Source organism: Hyaloscypha bicolor, assembly GCF_002865645.1.
Source record: "Hyaloscypha bicolor E unplaced genomic scaffold K444scaffold_52, whole genome shotgun sequence".
NCBI lineage: Eukaryota > Fungi > Ascomycota > Leotiomycetes > Helotiales > Hyaloscyphaceae > Hyaloscypha > Hyaloscypha bicolor.
This window is the reverse complement of record NW_020194554.1, coordinates 728,601-751,631: the sequence shown is the minus strand read 5'-3', so window position 1 is coordinate 751,631 and position 23,031 is coordinate 728,601. Positions and strand designations below refer to the sequence as shown.

General features: G+C 34.1%; 5 protein-coding genes across 5 annotated transcripts; all 5 read left to right on the top strand.

The window, feature by feature from the left end:
• Positions 1-2,118: 2,118 nt before the first annotated feature.
• Positions 2,119-3,200, top strand: K444DRAFT_330037 (uncharacterized protein). The gene has a single exon (XM_024871951.1). It carries the CDS (start codon positions 2,257-2,259, stop codon positions 2,968-2,970), a length of 714 nt encoding a protein of 237 aa, XP_024740128.1. The 5' UTR covers positions 2,119-2,256; the 3' UTR covers positions 2,971-3,200.
• A 2,281-nt stretch (positions 3,201-5,481) lies between these two features.
• Positions 5,482-7,666, top strand: K444DRAFT_610066 (amino acid transporter). Its single transcript, XM_024879676.1, has 4 exons — positions 5,482-5,980; positions 6,040-7,173; positions 7,233-7,312; positions 7,371-7,666. The coding sequence occupies exons 1-4, from the start codon at positions 5,592-5,594 to the stop codon at positions 7,520-7,522; spliced, it is 1,755 nt and encodes a 584-aa protein (XP_024740127.1). The 5' UTR covers positions 5,482-5,591; the 3' UTR covers positions 7,523-7,666.
• Positions 7,667-9,680: 2,014 nt separating this feature from the next.
• On the top strand, positions 9,681-10,306 carry K444DRAFT_661264 (uncharacterized protein; the record flags this gene model as incomplete). Its single annotated transcript, XM_024886562.1, has 2 exons — positions 9,681-9,978; positions 10,032-10,306. 2 exons carry the CDS (start codon positions 9,681-9,683, stop codon positions 10,304-10,306), a joined length of 573 nt encoding a protein of 190 aa, XP_024740126.1.
• A 2,250-nt stretch (positions 10,307-12,556) lies between these two features.
• Positions 12,557-13,020, top strand: K444DRAFT_610064 (uncharacterized protein). The gene has a single exon (XM_024879675.1). It carries the CDS (start codon positions 12,575-12,577, stop codon positions 12,743-12,745), a length of 171 nt encoding a protein of 56 aa, XP_024740125.1. The 5' UTR covers positions 12,557-12,574; the 3' UTR covers positions 12,746-13,020.
• Positions 13,021-13,156: 136 nt separating this feature from the next.
• Positions 13,157-13,435, top strand: K444DRAFT_523232 (DDE-domain-containing protein; the record flags this gene model as incomplete). The annotated part of the gene is made up of 1 exon (XM_024874269.1): positions 13,157-13,435. A coding segment is annotated over one exon (279 nt), but the record flags the coding sequence as incomplete, so codon positions are not given.
• Between the last annotated feature and the right edge of the window lie 9,596 nt (positions 13,436-23,031).

Sequence of the window (23,031 nt, the reverse complement as noted above, 5' to 3'; positions counted from 1 at the left end):
ATCGCAACATATCTCGAGAATGCTCTTTGTATGGAGTCCCCGAGACTCTGGCGGCAGCACCTCGAGAACTAAAGACAGCCCGGATCTGGAGTACTGTCCTGTACGACCAATCTGCATCGACGCAATATGCTTTATATCTTGATCGATGCTGAACAAAATACCACGGGAACTTGGGGCATACACCTATATTTTCTGAGGAAAATTACTTCCTAAAAACCAGGCGAACAGACTCAAGTTATAACCCGCCAGCAATGAAATCGCTGAGATCTCACGCACTGATTGCGATTTGCACGCCTTGATACAGTCGATCCGATCCAAAAGCGACAAAATGAAAAAAGTCTACCAAAATACTAAGTAATGTAAATCATATTAATCGGAATTATCGTATATCTTATAGTAATTAATTCCCTGGTCTCCGATTTTTAATACCTTTAATATTGCGGGAGTTACAAAGCACGTGATCATTTTTATACGAGCTCGCATAGAAATTTTCGCGTTTTGTAGAAGTAAAAAATTACACCTCGTATAATATACGAGGTTGCACGTGATTAAAATCATGAACTTTTTATACTTTATACTTTCTTTACTAATAACTCTCCAAAGCTTAAGCTCTTACTATATATACTAAGCTTATAGAAGCTTAAGGGGCCTTATAAGGCCTTTTAAGTCTAAGTTTAATTTACTATTTACTTAGGTACACGTGACTTTCGTGAAATATTTTCGCGTTTTGTATAGTCAAAAATAAATAAAAAAGTAAAAAACGTCCGTGCACTTTAAACCTCGATTACTAATTAACCGCAAATCTCATTAACAATCTGATTAATAAATTTCATTCGCCTGGTTCTTTTCTATAATTACATTACTTAGTATTAATTAATTGGGGTTGGGGTTAAAAAGTTATTATGGATACAAAAAGGCGACCGTTTTGTCGCTTTTGGATCGGACCGACTGTACACGTATCCCACATCGGAATCTCGACATGAGCATTTCAACCTCCCGTCTGTGTCCTGAGATGTTGCTGTTATAGCGTGAGTAGCGGGTGAGTCAGCTTGAGCTATGCAGCGAGTTCTCTGTCGCTGGCTCAAATTGAAAATTGTTCAACGGTTATTTTGGGACTCCGTTTTGGACCTTCTTGGTCAGCGAACTAGGCATATAGTGAGGTAGTTTTACATTTCGGCTTATGGCAGCACAAGGGACGAATGACGCCATTGCATTCAGTTGTACGAAAGTATGACGTGCCTTTGAGCTGTTCAGGGTCTGGCCTCTCACAAAAGGATCAGGTGGGGTGATCGACCACCAAAAAAAAAGTTGCATTGGGCTAAATTGAAGCTAATCAGTGTCGTCTTTTCAGTTATCACTTGTCGAGATTTCGGTGCGAGCATTGCGACTTCTTTTTGTGTGATAAAGGCTCTTGTTAGAATATATTTCATAAAAGTGGCTGAATTTGACTCCTTTTCTTACCGAATCTTGATCGCTAAATGGCTGTGATTGGTTGGGCGAACGCTGAAAATGTTGCATTTTTTTTCTTTCGAAGAATAGTACAACGTGACACCGACTAGATGTTCGTGTTACAGTAGCCTCTTGCATACGTAATCGGTGTAAATAGAATACTAACTTAAGCCGATGTGAGCCATATTTGGTAATATGTAACAAATAATAATAGTATCTAAATGGGGGCAAAAAAGGCGTTGAAAGTACCTGAGAAATAGCGAGCCGCAGTTAATATCCTGAGGCTAGTTCGTAAATACGACACATCTGACCCTGTCACGCACCTTCACTGCCTCAGTCTTCCCGCCGTCAGCACCAACCTCGTATCCAATGGGCTTTTTATGTACGTCAATATAAAGTTTGCTGGCAGCACCCTTGCATTGTTGGCGGCGAAGCCCCAAAGCCGCAAGGCTGCTACTACGTTGCTTACCGGTTAGCTTGTGTTATATTGTGGCACAATACGAGTACTGCTTTATTATCCGGTCAGCCTGACTACAGACACGAGGGGGCAAACGGCTGTGTTATCTGTAACGTGATACAAGAGACCAGCGGAGAACTAACTCGTTTAGAAAGTGTGCTGGTATGCGCCGCATCATTACAGCCTGGGTGCTATAGGTTTTAGTTGGACTGCGTGATCGTAAAAGTTTATCAAGCGACACGAGATGGCACAAGTATATAAGAAGATGGCCATCAACGCATTCACCTCACTCAGCAGATCAATCCAAAAACTCATCACATCAACTTTCAAAACTACCATTCAATTACACCATGCATTCCCCTATCGTCTTCTCCGCCCTGACCCTCGCACTCTCAACCAGCGTTTTCGCCGCACCGCTCAACCAAGTGCGACAAGATCTCCTCTCTCTCGCCGACACGGTCCAATTCATCGCCAAGACCAAAGGCTCCAACCCCAACCCCGGCGCGCTCCCAGACATCAACAACTGGCTCTTCACGCCCGTCCACTCGGGCGCCGGCCAGAACCTCGCGACCCTAGTCGACCCATCCACAGCCCCCCTCGACCTCTCCCTCCCGGGCTACTTCCGGAACGGCACCGACGCCCCACACAGCGACGGCGGCTACATAACGGCCGGCTTCCTCGCCGGCACAACATCCACCCCACCCTATTCCCTCGTGCTCGCCATGTCCCACGACCCCAACTCCCCGAACCCCGGCGCCGCGAGGGGAACCGTGCAATTCGACGCCGGCGTCGGCACAGACGGGCTGGACGTGCCGGCTGGCACACTCATCACGAGTAACTATGTCACTGATGCCTTTTGGGCTTGTCCGGATGTCCCTGTCGAGGGCGGCAGCGCGATTGTGGTTGAGGCGACTAATAGATATGCGGATACGCCGGCGGGCTGCTGGGGTATTGAGCTCTATGCTCAGTGTGCGGGCTCGATTTCGGACGTGAATCGAGATGCTTTCCCTGCGTTCGTGCAGAGCAGCTGTTATGCGGACGCTGCTTCAGTCGTCGTTGCGTAGTGATTGGCGTGTTGTAGCTTTTGGGGTAGCAGATGCGGAAGAGAGATGGAGTTCAGGAAGGAGATGAGAGTGTTTGTGTTAAAAGGCGAATTTTTCAACGGAATATTTTTAATCTTTAAGTTGGAGCTTCTGGGGTAGCAGGTGTCGGAAGAGGAGAGATGGAGTTCAGGAAGGATGAGAGGGTTTGTGATAAAAGGCGAATCTTTCAACGGAATATTTTTAATCTTTAATTTGAAAATAGTTCTGTAATATAATTGGAATGTTGACTCTATAAGGGATTGCAATTTTAAAAGCGGCTAACCTGGAACTCCTCCGGCAATCGACGTTCGAACGGGCTCGTTCAAACATCAGGTCCGAACGGGATGGGAACATTGGGTAAAGGGGTGCTGCTAGATTTGAATACGATTGTAAAACTCCGCTGGGGTTTTTTTATCTGTGACAACGGTTTGCAGGGGTCTGCCTACCACGAGGCAGTTGTTGGGTCGCAAGGATTGTGTTTTGTTTGGGCAACACTACAGTGCTCAAGCGTATGGAAGGTATCGGGGTTCGCACTTGCTTTAAGGTACTTGGAGATTCGTATATTGATGGGTATATGAACGGCGAGGGGATGCAGGAAGCTGAGGAAGGTCAGATTCAACTGACGGAATTGGTGATAATTTGATGGCAAGAAGGAACGGTAGGGCCTCAGCTCCATTCTTCGACATGGACACTAAATTGGAGATAGGCTCGGCAATGTCACATTATGCGAAGAATGGAGGACTGAAATTTCAAAAGAGCCATAGAAGTTGTAGGCTGTCATCCTCGTCTTTTATCCCCTGATATGTGAATCTTATTGTTTGCTCTAGAGTAATTGAACACCCAACGCGTCGGATGAACTTTGCACTGCCCCGAGCCCTACGAACGAATACGCAGAACCTCTTCAAACAAGAAAGACTAACTTCTACTTGGCATCGTTGGGGAATTTTGGGCATCACTCGCCATGCAAACGGCTTGGAAGATGTGAGAAATGGTCAGAGAAATAGCAACCTCCCAGCAATTCAATTCTTCGAACGGTTTGAGCAATAACTGCGGTACATCGAGGATCAAAAGGTATAACAGCAAGAAGGCACTCCAAATCGATGCACCAGGAGGTAAAGATCCGACCTCGAGCGTCATAGAAGTGCTCGGGATCCCTCTTGGCTTCTCGATCAATCAGCACTCGCTCGGGATTGCCTCGTCTCGAAAATCTAGAGATAGGGAGAAGCAAACATCTCTGCAACTGCAAAAATGAGGAAGGAAACCACGCAAAGCAATTCCGCTGCATATCCAACAATAGAAACTTGAAACACATCATCGTCCAATCTCCTCTGACCCATGGTCCCGGAACATAGCATGTACCTGCCCAAAGCAGCCACTCCTCACGTGTTCGCTCTTCAAAACGCCGCCCGCCGCGCCCCTAGCAACGTCGCCAGCCAATCACAAAGGACAGCAGAATCAATCCCTTGGCCACATCTTTGCCCGAAAGTAGCAAAGAGCGGCCCCGCCGAACACCCCTGGTCATCCTCCGTCCGTCGCAAGGCGAGAAACAAGCTCTACCCTCGCCCGCAGCAGACTGACGTCCAACATACAGTCCTGTATCGACCAAACTGTGGGGAAGCAAGCGTTTACGTAAGATGTCCCGGGCTGGCGCCGGCAGCGAGTCTTCGCCTCTATCGCGGAAGCGGGAAGCGATTCTTCACGGGGTTCGAGCTCAGGGATTCCTTTCATCCTCACCTCGCGGCAAGTTGAGGATAGAAATGAGGGGTTCGCGAAGAAGGCAAAACATACAGAGTAGATGTGTCAAGTGGCGTCCGTTGACAGCTGCGAGCCGCGAGCCAGGTGAGGATTTTGATAGGGCAGAGAAACAACCTCGGGTGGAGCACACATCAAGAATCGGAAATGTGGGGCCGCGCGATAAGGATGGCGCATCTTGGGATGAGCGGCGCTGATTGGATGGGGCTTTTGAGATGAGGGTGAGTAATTGGATGGCTGTGGGGAAGTGGCGCTCTAGACGAGAGATAAGCCCCTGGAGCTCTGGATTCTTGCTTGACGGTTTGAAACCATGCATCTGGTCATGGCCTGCGGAGGAGAGAGTCCTGGAAGCGGGCGAGAGGGTGTTTTGCTGTGCGGCATGGCTGCAGAGATTTCATTCAGATGAGGAGAGAGATGTTGCATTGAGATGTCGATGCTAAGAAGAAAGAGAAAGTGCATGCGAAGAGTGCGGAGTGAGTGAGACCGCGGAAGATTGAAGGTCTTGAAGATCGAGGAGATGCGCGCTCCTGAATGGTCGAGTTGGGCCGTGGCACGAAGAGCTTGGGAGATACTGTACACAAGGCTCGGGGCCAGGCTAGACATGCCCAATACAGCATTGGTGCGAGATATCAGCCCGCGCATCCGTGCTACCCTGCGTATGACAGGCCAACATCCTGGTGGATACTTAGGCAAGGTGGCATACGATAAAGCTTCCTTCTCGGCGTTTGGTCCGATGTTCTGGCGGCCCTGTCTTATAAGTATGCAGCGTTCCGCCGGCGAGTTGAGGGCAGGATCATACGACGCCAGCGTCAAATACCTTTGTTTGAGCAGCGACACGAGTACACGACAGGATGTCCGACTTGAAAGAGGTCAAGAGCAATACCAGCCACCCAAGGCAGAGCCATAGCGCCAGCCATGCCGGCATCGACCTGCGCAAGCCGTCCGTCACAACGGTCCTCCCAGACGGCGATGTCCCCAATTTCGAGGGCTTGTCTGCCGACGAAGCTGCGTTGGTAGCGCTCGGTTACAAGCAAGAATTCAAGAGAGAGTTCTCCCTCTGGACGACGTTCTGTGTTTCGTTCGCCGTTCTGGGATTGTTGCCCTCGTTCGCATCCACGCTGGTATTTGGAATGGGTTATGCTGGAACCGGAGGAATGGTCTGGGGTTGGCTGATCAGTTGGGTTTTCATCCAATGTGTCGCCATGGGAATGGCTGAACTGTGCTCCAGCATGCCAACTAGGTACGAGAGAGTGTGTGGGTGGGCATGGTTTCCGAATAAACAGCTGACGTTTGGCGCAGTGGTGGACTTTATTATGCCTCTGCTGTTTTGGCACCTCCTGGGTGGGGCCCATATGCGGCCTGGATCACTGGGTGGTCGAATTGGTGCACCCAGGTGACGGGAGCTCCATCTGTCAACTATGCGCTCTCCGCGATGATTTTGGCTGCCGCATCAATCACGAACCCCAACTATGTGCCCACCGAATACCAGACTTTTCTCCTCACGGTGTTCATCATGCTTCAGCATGCGTGCATCTCCAGCATGCCAACGTTGTGGATCGCCCGCTACAACTCCTTCGGCTCAACCCTTAACATGATCGGCTTGTTTGTTGTCATCATCATGATTCCAGCGTCTGTGACTGGAGCGGCCGATACACCGAAATTCTTCCCTTCCTCACAAGTTTGGTCCATTCAGAATGGAACAGAGTGGCCCGACGGAATTGCCGTGCTGATGTCCTTCATTGCGATCATCTGGACCATGAGCGGATACGACGCCCCATTTCACCTGAGCGAGGAATGCAGCAATGCCTCTGTTGCGTCTCCCCGCGCCATTGTGATGACTGCTGGAGTTGGCGGATTGGCAGGATGGGCATTGCAGCTGGTGGTGGCATACACCGTGATTGATATTCCATCCGTCATCGGGTCGGACCTTGGCCAGCCGTGGGCTTCCTACTTGATCCAGGTCATGCCGCAAAAGATCGCCCTCGCAGTTCTCGGTCTGACAATTGTTTGCGCCTACTCCATGGGCCAAGGCTGTATGGTTGCAGCCTCCCGAGTCACTTTCGCCTATGCCCGTGACGGCTGTTTCCCTGCGTCTTTCTGGATCAAGCGGGTCAACAAGCACACGTCCACGCCCGTGAATGCTGTCTGGTTTAACACTGCGATCGGAATTTGCTTGTTGTGCTTGATCTTTGGGGGATCTGTGGCCATCGGAGCCATCTTCTCGGTCGGGGCCATTGCCGCCTATGTTGCCTTCACAATCCCCATCTTCATCAAGACCTTCTTTGTCGGCGACCGCTTCCGTCGTGGACCATGGCACCTCGGCAAATTCAGCAAGCCGATTGGAATGATGGCGTGCTCGTTTATTGTCGTGATGATGCCAATCCTCTGTTTCCCATCAGTTAGAGGATCCGATCTTACACCCCAGTTGATGAAGTAAGACCTCCAGCTCCCTAAAATACCTCTGGGATTCTCAGTGCTAATGGGTTTGGCAGCTGGACCATTGTGGTGTACGGCGGGCCAATGACGCTAGTGAATATCTGGTGGTTCGCGTCAGCTCGTAAATGGTTCAAAGGTATATCACACCCATAACCTACACCCTTAAAAAAAGTACCTTTGGCTAATACATCCAGGTCCCGTCATCAATGTCGAGCATCATATGCTTGGAAGAGAAGAGGGCGTTGTTAACGGCGTCGAGACCTCGGGTAGTGACAGCCCAACGCCCGATTATAGCAAGAAGGCTGAGCTCGAGGGAGAGACCTTGCCAACTACTGAGATCAGGTAGATTCCCGCGACGGAGTTTGTCTCGAGTTTCTGTACATTACATTGTGAACGACTGATCTGGTTTGAATGAAGAATGAACATACCTTGATCTCCAAAAACTCTTGTTGTCAGAGAAACTGTAAAACGATCAAACTGAACACGAGCCCTACTCCCATCATCAAACAAGTGATCGGCTCCATTCCGAATGCTATTGACGTAGACTCGGTTTGATATCAAAATGGCACAGACGACTCGGGAAAGGGAAGAAAGCTGGCAACGAGACAGCATTGGGACTCCCCAACTATTGACCCTTATTACTAACGCCTACTCAGCTGACATACCAACCTCAAATGACATCTCGTCATGATGGCTGTGTCGTCTTGGCAGCGTTGTGGACCCGCTGAGGCATTTTCTGATATCGATTGGGATATAAATCCCGCAGCGCTAACTTGACCTCGGCGCGATCTGCGGAGTTTCGACTTCAATTCCGGCCCCAGCTCCAGTCATAGAAAAATGAAAAGAGGGGTAAGGGCCAGTACGAAGAGAGGGTGATCTCATGTTTTGGATTGGATGGAGAAAGCTTGAGAGAGAGGGTCGCGATGGATAACCTAACAAAGCGGCAACACCTTTTTAAAGTCCCTTGTCCTATAGGCATTCAATAAAGGGAGAGGGTCCCGCTGTCTAGAATTTGCGGGATGTTTGAAGGGGCTTGAATTTAAATATTCTAAAATCAAGGAAACGTAGAGGGATACGAAAAGTCTAACGCGAAAGTGTCATTTTGAAATGCATCCCCGTGACTGGACTTGGTACACGTGACGCGTTGACAAGGTTGGAAAGCAGTTGTAGATAGTATGGGCTTCTTGAGCTCAGAATAACATGATAGAATGGATACTTCAATACCAGCATCAATAGACTTGAAAAACGAGATGTTGTTTCCGGGTTGTAGAGTACAAGAATGGGGAGGCTGAATGTTGAATGAAGGACAGTCCAAAGAAAACAAAGAGAAGCATTCATTGCCGTTAGATCAGACGAATTCAAGTGAGTTAGTTCATTTCCCAAAACTACTGTCCCAGCATGCGGCAAAGACGGTTCATTCCAGTCTCTCGAACTTTGAATCAATACAAGTCCTTGCTCAGCCAAAAGAACGAGATGTTCCCACCAGAGCTCCAATGTTTCATGCCCATTATCCGTCTGGAAGGAGAGCGACTAGGGATGCGATACTATGCGCGAAGAATTTCTGAGGCTGTTGGAGAATCCATGGATCGAAAGCATGATATGGGGAAAATCTTTGGCAGGCTTATTGAAACTCGATGTTCGATCTATGTGCGGAAGACGTCAAGTTGGTATCGCCAGCTGAAAACTGTTCTTTATTTTTATTTTTAGAGATTGACCTTGAAGACTCATTGAATATGATTCGCCTACCTAGAAAGTCGGAGGCTTCAAAATCACAATAAGTATATTGAGAATTGCCCCCAAGATACCCCCTGAACCTGCTCCCTCCCCGGCAAAGTGGAAAGTTGATTGTTCGAAGTAAGGAATCATTATGAATATTCTCTTTTCAACGTGGCAAAAGGTATACAATGCTTGTGGAGTCGTGAGCGAGAGCAATTTGCGTTTATGTTGATGAAAGTGTTGGGTGTGCAAGAAGATGATGGCATGATGGCGCACTTTATGTGTTCCAGCCCATTCCCAGTCGTCACTTTTCTTTAGTGGACTAACTCCCACCACTGGATTTCACATGCCTGTAGAGATGTTCCAATTAGAAAGAGGTAAGATTGCATATTGAGGCTATGTGAGGCATGTGCTTCATACAATTGCAAGGTAAAGCCTCTTTGGAGCAGCCACCATTCGAACTCTAAAGTTTTGAGAGGAGATGTTTCAAACATCAAGAGATCAATGCAAATGGAGTCGAAATCAACAGGTATTGATTTGCTGCACAAATTACGGTCGGCGGAAAGCGTATCACCGTCCGCGGTGGGCATTGAGCATTGCCACCACAGGAATTGTCATCGCCCCCACGGGAATTGTCATCGCCACCACAAACACTGGTTTCGTGTAACTTAAATTTCTAATTTCCCTGCTGCACCGACATTGGATGTTCGCGCTATTCTGGCTTTTGACTAGAAATAAGTGACAGAAGTCGCACATTTTAATACTTCTTTGCAATCTGTAATGTCAGAATGTCGCCTCGACCTCCACCAGTTCCATTCGCTCAATTGCCGCCAGGCTATCCAAAGCTTTCTGGGCTGGTCTGCAAAGACAAAACTCTCTCAATTTTTAGAAAGTTCCGCAGTCTTAGTACCAGGAATCTTTTATATCTACAGAGTGAGATTCTGGACCTTGAATCTCAACTGCAACAGGAGGACAAAAAGCTTAGCCTCACCACCCCTGAGGACTTAAAATCATGGCAAGCCTTCTCGGGCTCTATCGAGCGCACTCAGCTGGTCAGCACAATCCGTCACAAGCTGAATGATTATTGTAAGACTTATATTGAGAACACGATCTTTGGGATTTACTGAGAATCGGGTCAGACTCAACCCTCCTTCAATATGAGAAAGTGCTCAACCTCAGTTGCCCGTCGTATGAGCATGTTGGCTTGCTTAAAGACTGGATGAATTGCGAGCAGCCGGTTGTTGATAGTACCAAAAACTACCTAGAACACAGGGATCAAGCAGGAGATCTGGAGTCGCCGTGGTACCGAGCGGAGGAAGATACCGTCGACTTTGTTTCACTCGACCCAGTCGCAGATAGTTGGCTATCGCGGCTGCTTACAAGAACCTCCCTAAGGTACTTGTTCTTGGTATGACGCCATATAGCTTGATGGGAAGTGTTTCTAAAATATCTATCTTTAGGACAGTCTTGTCCTCTACAAGAATAAAGAGAAGGCAATCTTTACCTTCTCTAGCTCGAAGATCGAGAATGCTACAATGCTGATCTCGTTACTGCTTGCTGTAATGCTGACTGTTGTAGCTACTATCGCTCTTCATTACGAAAAGCGCACCGCTGTTCGATTTGGATTTGTGGGCCTCTTTACAGTGTTAGTATCGTTTGTCTTAGCGATTTGTGGTGCTAAGAAAAGCGAACTAATCATTGGAACAATTGGGTGAGTCAAAACCCGATGAGCCCAAATTGCTCTTGCTAAAAACTTGAAAGCTTTGCGGCCGTACTAGTAGTGTTCGTTTCTACTCAGTAATCTCTCTATTCCGCAAGCTAGTTGATGTTGGTGGTGGATGGTCAATACCATGGACTATAGCTCGTTGTTCATGTTAATATGATAGATTTCTTTAGATGAATATGATGGATAATAGCGATATCGGCTTTGTAATCGAGTTCAATGTCCCAATCTTGTGTGAGCAATAGTGGTCGTACTTGAAGCTCAAGGAGTATCCTCAGGAGTCTCCGAGAGAGGCAAAGAAGTTAGACCCTAGCGAGAACTGAAAAGGGACCCTGCTTTCATCTTCGCTCACGTTTCATATGTTTGTGAGGAGAGAGATGAGAATCACCAGGCAATCTTTCCATGAGAATATGGTGGTATTATGGATCAATATTCTCTTTCTTGCGCGTCGCATTCAGTTAGTCAGCTTGCCGCTCTTGCTCAGGCGCTAATCGCCCTCGGCTCACCCTCGGCTCAGTCAACTCACCTGAGTAACCTGAGCACCCTGAGCAGCTTACCTGAGCTTAGCCTGATCATCCTGAGCAAGATTTACCACATTATCACGTGTTTTGACTTCTCGCTTTCTAGCCAATTATACTTGATCTGACCTCTATTCTCTCATATTATTTTTATCAAGTTTTAACGAGAATACTCAAGGAGCCCAAACAAGTTCCCAAGGAACCCAAAGTAAACACTTTTCAAAAATATATCTAGTACTTTGCCTATAGTATAAGTTAGTTTAATATAAATACCTTTAAAAAAGTATTATTCTTTTCTTTATAAATTCCTTCTTACTTTATATTTACTTTAATCTAAATACCCTTTTTCTTTAATCTAATTATTTAATTAATTTTCTATTTACTAGTTTATATAAGTTATAATTATAGTATTCTTAATACTTAAAAAGAAATTACTAAAGAAATTCTTTATATAATTTCGTAATAAAGACTTAATTATTAAATCAGAAATTATTAACGAAAATAAGATAAAAAAAGAGTTCTAATTAGAAATAAAGAAAAACTATACTTGTACTCTTATATAATAAAACTAGTAAGGGCTATTTTTTTTTAGTAAAACTTTCTTTTAATACTTATTTGTTTACTAAATAAATTTAAACTCGAATACTTTAGAGCTATTTTAGATAATATAAAAATATTAAAAAATTAGGCCAGATTAATATTATAAATACTTATAATAATAATACTATAGAATTAGGCTTTATTATTTGCCTATAAAAAAATCTTATAATAAGCTAGTAATAGGCTAAATATAAGCCAAAAATAAACTTTAAAATAATAATAATTATTTCAAATATAAGTTTTAAAAGTATTATTTTTACTTTATTATAATAATATATATAATTACTAATAAAGTATAATTTATAAAAGGTTTTTTATAAAAGGAAATCGGCCTATATTATAAGAAATAAGAATAAAAAAATAAAGTTTATTATATAAAATATAAAAAATATAAAATTTATTTATTATTATTTAATACCTTAAAGCTATTCTCTAAAAACTAATTATAAAATAGGTTAAAGTATTTATTATATAAAAATTTATAACTTTAATTATTATTTTATAATTTAATTCTTATATATTTTACTAAATTTATTATAAAAAGAATCTTTAAAAATTATAAAATAATAATAAAAAAATAATAATAAAAAAATAAAAATAATAAATATATTTAGTAAATATATAAGAAAATTAAGCTTTTATTTAAAATATAAGCTCTTATAGCAGAACCTCGCTATAGCGATCCCCGATATAGCAATATCCTTAGTAATACGATACGGCTATAGGGTCCTGTACTTTTTTAGCCTTAGGCTTATAATATCCTTGGTATTACGATTATTATAAGGTTTTTCGGTCCCAACCCTTAATTTTTAATAGTATATCATTCTACTTTAGCCTGAAAATGGATCAATTTATTAATACTCCAGGGCCCTCCGGTACCTCTCAGGCTCTCGATCTCACCGAATCACAGCCCCTTGATCTTACCTCTGGTTCTCTAGCCCCTAAACAGCCCAAAAAGAGACGAAGAGGCATGACAGAAGCTGATTGCCGAGTACTACGGAGGTACAAGTAATCCCATCCTAAAGCTATGCATACTAATCTTATTAAGTGGTTCCAGGACGAGTTCCACTACAAAATCAACTAATCTACTGTTTCCTTTAGCCTTAGTACTCAATTCGATTACCTTAATACCAATATACGAAAAGATACAAGCCTTACGGGTCAACGTTTGAGCCAATCTGATTGGCCTGATCTTGAATTAGTACTCTTTGAATAGCAGCAGAAGATACAGTAGCAAAAAGCGATAATTACAGGCGATATTCTCAAGTAAAAGGCATATGAAATCTGGTACCTTCTCCCCCAATATTGCGAGCAACCAGAGCCTAAATAGTCCAATGGGTAGTTAACCAACTTCAAGAATCGCTTCTATATTAAGGAATATATTTACTATGGCGAAGGCGGTACGGCAGATATCGAAAGCCCTGAAAATATCAAGCAAATACAGGAAAATCGAGACCTGGCAGCCATATACCCTCCTGAGAACGTCTTGAATATGGATAAGACTGGTTTATACTGGAAAATATCACCAAATCGTATACTAGTAACTGAGGCTAGTAATGGAGGCAAAAGGAGTAAAGAGCGAATTACTCTTGTTCTTACGGTCAATGCCACAGGTACTAATAAGTGGGAGCCTTGGTTAATTGGGAAGAGTAAGAACCCTCGATACTTTAAGCATGTCAATCGTCGACTTTTGGGTATATAATACCGGTATAATAATTCCAAGTAGATGACTGGTATCATCTATACAGAATACCTCTATTGGCTCAATTGCAAATATTCTACTTAAGGCCGGTATATTCTTCTCTTTATGGACAACTTCTCAGGATATGAATATGGCGTTAATCTCGTTAGTGGAAAACGAGCTCTCTTTTACGTACGAGTAGAATGGCTACCTCCTAATACGATATCGTATTAGTAACCGGCAGATCAGGACATTATTAATATCTTTAAGCTTTATTATTGCAAGTAATGGGTTGGCTATATAATCAAGTAATTTGAGGCGAATAAGGACCCTAATAAAACAGTTACTCTACTCTATATGATTAACTGGATAGTATATGCTTGGAATAACTATATCAAAGCTTCTACGATTACTAATTACTGGTACAAATCAAGTCTTATTGCAAAACCTCTTCTTGGTAGAGATCTCGATGCCCATAGCGAACTGGACGAGGAATGGGCTACTCAATAAGCAAAAGACAAGGAAACCATCGAAGCCCTTTAATTGGCTATTCAGAGTACTACCCAATTCAACGATCCTCTTCCCATTAGCCAATTTATTATACCAATTGACGAGGCAATTATAGAAGAAGAGAGTATAATACTAGAGGTAATTGTGAATCGCTATACTCGTAGAGGTTCAGGGGATACTCAGTCTGATATAGAGGGGGAGGAGCAGGAGGAGCAGGAGGAAGAGATTAGGAAAGTGAAGCTAGCTGAAGTAATAGCTATACTTGATTTGGTAAATCTTTATGAGAAGTAATAGGAGGATAGACAAAGTGAGGTTATATATAAGCTTGACGCTTTAAAAGCTACATTTATCCAAAGGAACGTAGGAAAAGCAAAGCAGGCTTATTTAGAGCTTTCAGGAGGTACTTTATAAGTAGTAAGGCATTAGGATTGAGAGGTTCTTTATATATCTTTAGTTCTTCCTTATTTTTTATATGTATATATAATCCTTGATTTAATAATACCTCGGTATATTATTAGAAAAAGGCGCTAAAATTGGTATTATTATATCGAGGTTCTGCTATATATAAAATATAAGCTCTTATTTATAATTTATAATTTTAAAGCCAAAGCTTTATTTTTTTATTAATATACTTTATATATTAATTAGGTAAATATATTTTTAAAACTAATATATTTTAAATAAGCTTTATTTAATAATTTAAATAATAAAGTATAATAGCTATATTAATAAAAATAATTATTATAATTATTATATATCTAATAATATTAAAATTAATAATTAAGAAAGCTATTTTAGTAATAAGTAATATAATATTATTAATAATAAATTTCGGTTTATAACTTTATATTATAATTTTTAAATTTTAGTAATTTCTTTTAATAAAAAAATAATATAAGCTTAAAAAAAGCCTAGAATTTATTATTATTAAATAAAAGCTAAAAGCTTTATTTCTAGATTATAGAAATAACTTGGCTATTATAAATTAATAAAAGGAATTATATATAAAGAAAAAAAATATTATTAAAAAGCTTTATTAAAGCCAAAAATATTAGCTAAATAAAATTTCTTTTAATAAAAATAAAAACTATTTAATTAAATATTACTAGATTATATTTTAGATTTAAATTTTAATACCAGAATATAATTACTTAATATCTAATTTGTTTATTATTACTTTTATTTATAATATAATTATATTTTATTAATAAAAAACTAAAATAGTAATTTATTCGAGCTTAAAACTAAAGAAATACTTTTATTTATTAATAAAGTTTAAAAGAAAAATTAATAGATTTATATATTTCTTAAATTTTTTTTAAAGTTTATATAATATAAAGTACTAATATAAGATTTTTAAATAATAAGCCAGTTATTTAAAATAAAGATATATTTATAATTATTATAAAAAAAGCCTTAGAATTATTTATAAATTTATAAAAATATACTTCTTTTATAATAAATAAATTATAGAAAAAACAAGTAAAAAAACTATTATTAAATTTATTTAAATAGCTATATATTTTTGTTTATTTAATATAATTTTTTTAATAATAGAATTCTAGCCTTATCTAATATATATTTCTTTTATTTAAATAATATATTAATTTTATAATAAGATTAAATAAAGAAATTATATCTTTTATTATTTTAAAATCTTTAAAAAATATATTAAAAGTTTAAATAAGAATATATTATCTAAATATCTAATTTTAAGATTATATTATTTTAATATTTTTATATTAATATAATAAATGAAATTTATTATTAAAATAATTATAAAGCTAAATTTATTAAAAAAATAAAGAAATCTCGGCCCCTAAATAAAATAAATATTAAATGCCTTAAATTTAAGAAAATTAAAAGTATTATTAAATAAAAACTAAATATAAATATTATCTAATATTTTAATTTAATATATAAATTTATATATTAGATAATAAAATAATAATATTAAAAGAATTATAATATCTCGAATCTAATAGCTATTTATTTTACTTTTTTTATTAAATATATTATTAAATACTTCTATAATAGATATATATAATAGTATATAAACGAGTATTAAATATTATAAATCTAGTTTTCTATTTTAGGTAAAGCTTATATAAAATTATATTTTCTAATTAAGTAAAAAGCTTTATATATTTAGCTAAATAATAAAAGATATATAAGAAAATACTTTTAGCTTTAAAAAGAAGTATTAATTAGTTTTTTATTAAAATTAATTCTTGGTAATTAGTTATATTTATAAGTATTACTCTAAAACTTATTTATTTTAACTATTTATATATTATTCTATTATTCTATATCTTATATTCTAATTAATTCAATTTTCGAAAAGTAGTTTATTATAAAATAATTAAGCCATTAATAAATAAAATTACAAATAGTTAAAATATTAATTAGAAGAAGTACTTTTATTATTACTAGAATAATCTAGTTAAGTATTTAGAATAATATCTAGTTAAATACTTTTACTACTATCTAATTAGAAAAAGAAAATAGAATTTAGATATTATTAAAACTAGCTAGTAAAATAATAATAATAGAGAAGCTAATAGTAGCTTATTATTATATTACTAAATTAGAAATAGAGATATAATAAAGAAAGAATCTAAAAAAGCTAGAAGCTTAAATCTATTATCTTAAAAATATTTAAATATTTAATATAAAGCCTATTATATCTCTAGTAATATTATTAATTTATAAGGCTTTAAAAACCCGAGAATTACTAATTTATAAAAGAAAGAATATTAAGAAAGCCTAGAATTTCTTTTATTAAATAAAGCTAAAATAATATAAAAATAGTATAATTATTTGAGCTATAGATATAATAAAAATTATATATTATACTTTTTATTTTAAGAATATAGCTAGAAATATCTAGAAATATAGGAAGTAATTAATAAGTATTAATATTATAGATTAAAAGACCTTTATTAAGTTTATAAAAAATTCTATTTTAGATCTAAAGAACTATAGTAATAATATATTTACTAAATTTAAAAATTTAAAATAATAGCTAAATTAGAGTATTTAAAGCTTTATATTCTATTTAAATAGCCTATTAGATAATTTAGAATATATGAGTTTATTATAAAAGCAAAATAATTTATTTAATAGTTTAAAATAAAATATTCGAATAAAATTAATTATTAAAAGAATATTTTATATAAAAAAAGAAAGCTTATATTTATAGCTATAAGAATTAAAAATAACTTGAATTTATTTATTTACTAGAAATATAATAATAAGCTAATAAAATAATAAAAGAAAAAGAATTAAAGAAAAAAGAAAAAAAAAAGAAAAGAATATAAAAGAAAGAAATATAAAGTTATAATATTAGTTAATTCAAATATAGAAGTTAAAAAAAAGCTAACTTTAGATATAAATATTTTATTAATATTAGAAGTAATTTCTTTAATTTTATTAAAAGAAAAAAGAATTTCCTTATATAAAAACTATATTTTTAAGGTTACTATTAAGAATATACTAGAGAACTAAAAGAAGACTAATATATATTTTATATCTTATAATTTTAATTTAAACTATATTAATATAATATTTGAATTTTTATAGTTTTATTAAATTAATCTTTAAATTTCTTTTAAAGAAGTAATATAGAAATATTAGATTTAATTATAGAAGATTAAAGTTCTAAATACTAGAAAGTTTATTAAAATAATAAAATATAAAACATATATTTTTCTATTAATTACTTATTCTATTAATTACTTATTCTATTAATTACTTATTCTATTAATTACTTATTCTATTAATTACTTATTCTATTAATTACTTATTCTATAATAAATAAATGAAAAGTTATTACTATTACCATAAATAAAATAACTTTATTTCTTAAAAAATATTAAAATCTTTTTCGGATATTTTTTATAAAGGCTATAAATATATCACCTAACTATTATATAATAGAATATTATATAAATTTGAAACCAGAATTCTAATTATTATATAGTTTTATATATATTTTATTAGGAAGAAAACTTGAAATTCTTTAGAAATATCTTAATATTAGCTTAAATTTTTTTATTATTATTTTACTAGTTTAGCTAATAATTTAATTATATTTATTTTAAAAAAGAAAATAGCTTATAATTATATATTAATTATCGGGACCTAAATAGAATTACTATTAAGAATCGAATATTATTATAACTTATTAGTAAAATAATAAATAGATTTTATAAAATAAAAGTATATATAAAGCTAGATTTAAAAAATATTTATTTACTAATTATAAATTCGAGAAAATAATAAATAAAAAACAATATTTCAAATATATTATAAATATTTTAAGTATTATATTATATTTTTTAGGCTTTTTAATATTCTAATAATATTTCAAATATATATTAATTATATAATAATAGGCCTTATAAATATTATTTATATAATTTATTTAAATAGTATTCTAATTTATTCTAAAAACTTAGAATAATATATAATAATAATTCGATATATATTTAAATAATTATAATAATATTAGTTCTTTATAAACTTAGTAAAATATAAGTTTAATATAAAGAAAATAGAATTTTTAGAATTTAGAATTAGCTTAAATAATATAGAAATAAAAGCTAGCCGAATTATAGCTATTAGAAAATAATTAATCTTAAAAAATAATATTAGAAAAGTTTAAATATTTCTGGGCTTTATTAATTTCTATTAAAGATTTATTTATAAATATTTCAGGATAATAAAAAGATTAATTAATTTATTAAAAACTAATAAAAAACTATAATATTATTTTTACTAGAATATAGAAATAAATAAAGCTTTTAAGAAACTAAAAGTTATATTTATAATAATACTAATACTTTATTATTTTAATTTAGCTTTAAAGATTTAGATAGAAATAAATACTTTGAAATTTATAATTATAGATATAATTTTTTTAGCTTTTTAATAAAGATATAAAGGCCTAATAATATTTTATTACTATTAGTTTACTAGTAATATATAGTATTATTATATAAGTATAGAAATACTAGTTATATTAGTTAGTAAAGTTATTATTATTTAGAAATAAGAATTATAGTATTATAGTATTAATATATAATTCCTAAATCTGCTAAGCCTAAAGAAGTCTAGTTTACTAATCGAGTTACTAATAGAATATAAGGCTATATAACTATATCCTATATCCCATATCCTATTACTTATATCCTATTACCTATATCCCGTATTTCATATCCCGTAACTACTTATATAATTCCTAAAGAAATAGCTATACTAATACTAGAAACTTTCTAAAAATACAAAAATAGTATTTTCTTCTAATTATATATAAATTCCCTAATCCGGCCTAGTACTAGATTTTCCAAATACTCTATATATCTATATTACTTCTGAGGTTTTAGTTATATATTAAAGGCCATAGCCTTTTATATATAACTTTTCTTCTTATAATATTCTTTTATCTTATATATCTATTTTCTATTCTATTTATACTTAACTTATTTCTCTATATCTAATTATATAGTATTTATATTAATTAGATACTTGAGGGCATTTATTAGCTTCGATTTAGCAGGATTTAATTCTTCCTTAATTTATTTAATTTCTATAATCTCTTATTATTTATATACCTGGCAAAAATATATTATATTAATTATTAGATACTTTTCTTAAATAGTTCCCAATTTAATAAAATATTTGTATAATAACTTCGAATTCGTATAAACTACTAATAGTAGTTCTATTTCTAGTATTCTATTAATTATAGATTTGACTAAAGCACCTATATTAAAGCTATAAGCCATACTATAGAGTTCCGAAGCTAGAATACTTCTAGTAATTCTTTTATATTTAGTAGAGAACTAGTAAATAATATTAGTATATCTAGTTCCGTTTACTAGAACTAGAATATATCTAATTTAGGAGAAGAAATTTCTATTATTTATAAATAAAGTATTTATAAAAATAATTAAATATAAGAACTTCTTTACTAGCTTTATAAATCTTAGTTCTCTAGTAGTATTCTTAATTTGCTATTAAATATACTTATTAAATACCTTTATATTAGTTTCCGAAGGTTTAATAATTTAAGTAGTAATTAATAGGTTATATAAAGCTTCTAGTTAATAGATTAATATAATATATACTTTTCTAGTATAATAGGTAATATATTAGTTTTTAATAAAGAAATCTTAATAAATAGTACTTTTATTACTTATAGTAGTAATATTCTTTATAGAAATAGTTTAGAGGTTTTTATACTAGTATTCCTATATAAGAGTAATTTTAGTAATATTTATATAGATAATACTTTTATTAAACTTGAAGTTATAATTAATAATAAGGCATTTATATTTCTTGGCCAAGAACTTAGCTTCTTAGAGCTTTAGTTATTTTGTTTTTATAAAATTATTATTTCTAATAAATAGGGTATTATTAGTTTAAAGGCTAATAATTCCGAAGAGTTACTTGTTATAAAAGAGGCAAGGGTTATAAGTTAACTATTTTATAGAAAGCTTATTAATATAATAAGAATAGTAAGTCTTAAACTAGTAGTTCCTAGCTTCTGGTATACTATATAGTAGTTTTATAACCTTTAGAACCGAATTATTATTCAGATTTAGCTTTCTAGTAAGCTTATAAAATGAGTTAATATAAAAATTATAGTTAAGTAAGATTATTAATTAGATATAAGCTTGCGAGATATTATATAAATATAGCTCTATAGTATCTATTATTATAGTAATAATACTAAGAATAATTCTCTAGCTAATATATTAAATAATAAGTAATTATATTAATATTATATATTTCTTACTATTATTATAAGCCTGAATAACTAGTCTCGATTTCGTAAACTCTCTCTCTATACCCTTATTCTTAATCTTATTAATAAACCGGGAATTAAAGATATATATTTTTTTTAATACCTGAAATCTGGAAATAACCTCAAATATATTCTTTTCTAGAAAGCTAGTAACTTTAACTTAACGGGAGTTCTTATATAAGTTATTATTTTATAGAAATACTATAATATCCGGGTTTTTATAAGGGTATCTTCTATTATATTTTAGTATAGAAATATTAGAAGAAATTATACCTGTATTACCTTTAGCCTTATTATAGAATTCGAGAACAGGTTTAGGTTCGGGACTATTAGTAATAACCATAATATCTCCTATATAAAAGGGCTTTATAAAGGTTAAATAGAAGATAGTATTACTATATAGTAAAGCTAGTATATAGTCTTTCCTATTAATGGCTCTTAGCTTATATAGCTTATTCTAATTATTAGATTAACTAGTATTTCCTTTATATTATATAAGAATATCCGAATTTAAGGGAAGTTTATAGATATTAGTAATACTAGGACTATTTCGGGTATTTAGGGTATTTATAATCTGGTATCTAGTTTAAAGCTTCTGAATTTCTATTATTACTTTCTTAAATATTACTAATTACTATAATATAATTAGTAATAAGGTATTATATTTAGTTATTTAAAGTAAAGTACTATAAATTAAGAGGGTTAGAATAATACTATCGGGTCTAGTAGAATTATTAATAGCTTTAAAGGCTATTTGAAATATAGTATTCTTATTAATTCTATTAATTTTGGCTATAATAATAAGATAAATATATTAAATTAGGCTATAATAGTATTCTATAATTCCGACGGAATTATAAGTTTCTATAGGAATGATTTTGACCTTGGTTTCTATAGTATTTAAAAGCTAAGTAAACTTCTTACTAGTAAACTACTTTCCGGTATCTACTATAATCTAATTAAGAGAGCCTAAATAGGTATTAATTTAATACTACTTTAGGGCATTTCAAGTATATAATATACTAATATTTTGAAACTATTAGCTAGTTTAATATTAAGTATCTTTATTAATAATATAGAATATAAGCTTACTAGAAATATAGAAAATATTAATAATAATAGAATAGTTAAAGCTAATATTATCTCTTAAGTTAAACTTGAATTATTCCGGTAGTTCTCCGAATTTCTAATATTACTTATAGTACTTTGTAAGGTATTTTAGGGCTTTTATATTAATATTATGGCCTGCTTATTCTAGTATATTTCGGAGCTTACTAATAGATAAATAACTAAAACGGCGGTATAGATATTATAATTTGACTTCTATAAGAAAGCAAGGGTTATAAATAAAGAATTCGGAAATAAAGCTTTATAAAGCAGTATTTCAAAATAAGAAAGAGTATCCAAAACATTATATTATAAATATAAAGCATCTAGTAAAAGTAATGAGATAATTAGTAAGATTATTAAAGTAGACTTCTAGCTTATTTATATTAGCTAAGCTAAGTAGAAATAAAGTCTTTATAGATATAATATAGAATTATATTTACCTAATTAGTATTTTTATTATTATAGATCTAATAGAGGATATAGATCCAATATTAAACTAGATATTAACTTAACCTTTAATAGTTTTATTAAGTTAGATACTACTATTAGTCTATTATAAAGCTTGGAATTAGTTAAAACTAGTAATTGAGAATCTAGAAGCTCCGGTATTAATTATAACTTTATAAAAGCAGTAAGTATTATATCTTAATATACTATTAATTATAAATATCTGGGTATCTTTTATTTATTTAATAGGCTCTAAGATATGGTTTTCGCTTATTATTTAATATATAAGAGAAAGAGAAGTAAGATTATTTATAAGAGTATTAGTTATAGGAATAGCAGAAATAGGAACTATAAGAGCGGCTAGGAAGCTCTTAATAGAAATAAAATAGGAATTAGAGTAATATTTCTTTCTTTTATTCGTTTCTGCTAGTAAGGCTTTAAAAGCATTACCTACTAGTTTATTTTTACTATTCTCGTTATCCTCTTTTCCTTTAAATTTAGTAATATACTATATATAAGTATTACTAAAGCATTTATTAAAGTTATAAGTATTTCGGGATCTAAATTAGTAAATGTTTTTACTCTTAAATCGAGTTTTCTTAGCTTCTTATTTCTCTAATATATACTTCTATAATCGGTATTCGGGTCTCTTATATATAAAATATAACTTCGGGATATAATTATTATAATTATAGGGCTTAAAGTAATTATTACGGGTTCCGAAGTTATAGTTAGGTCC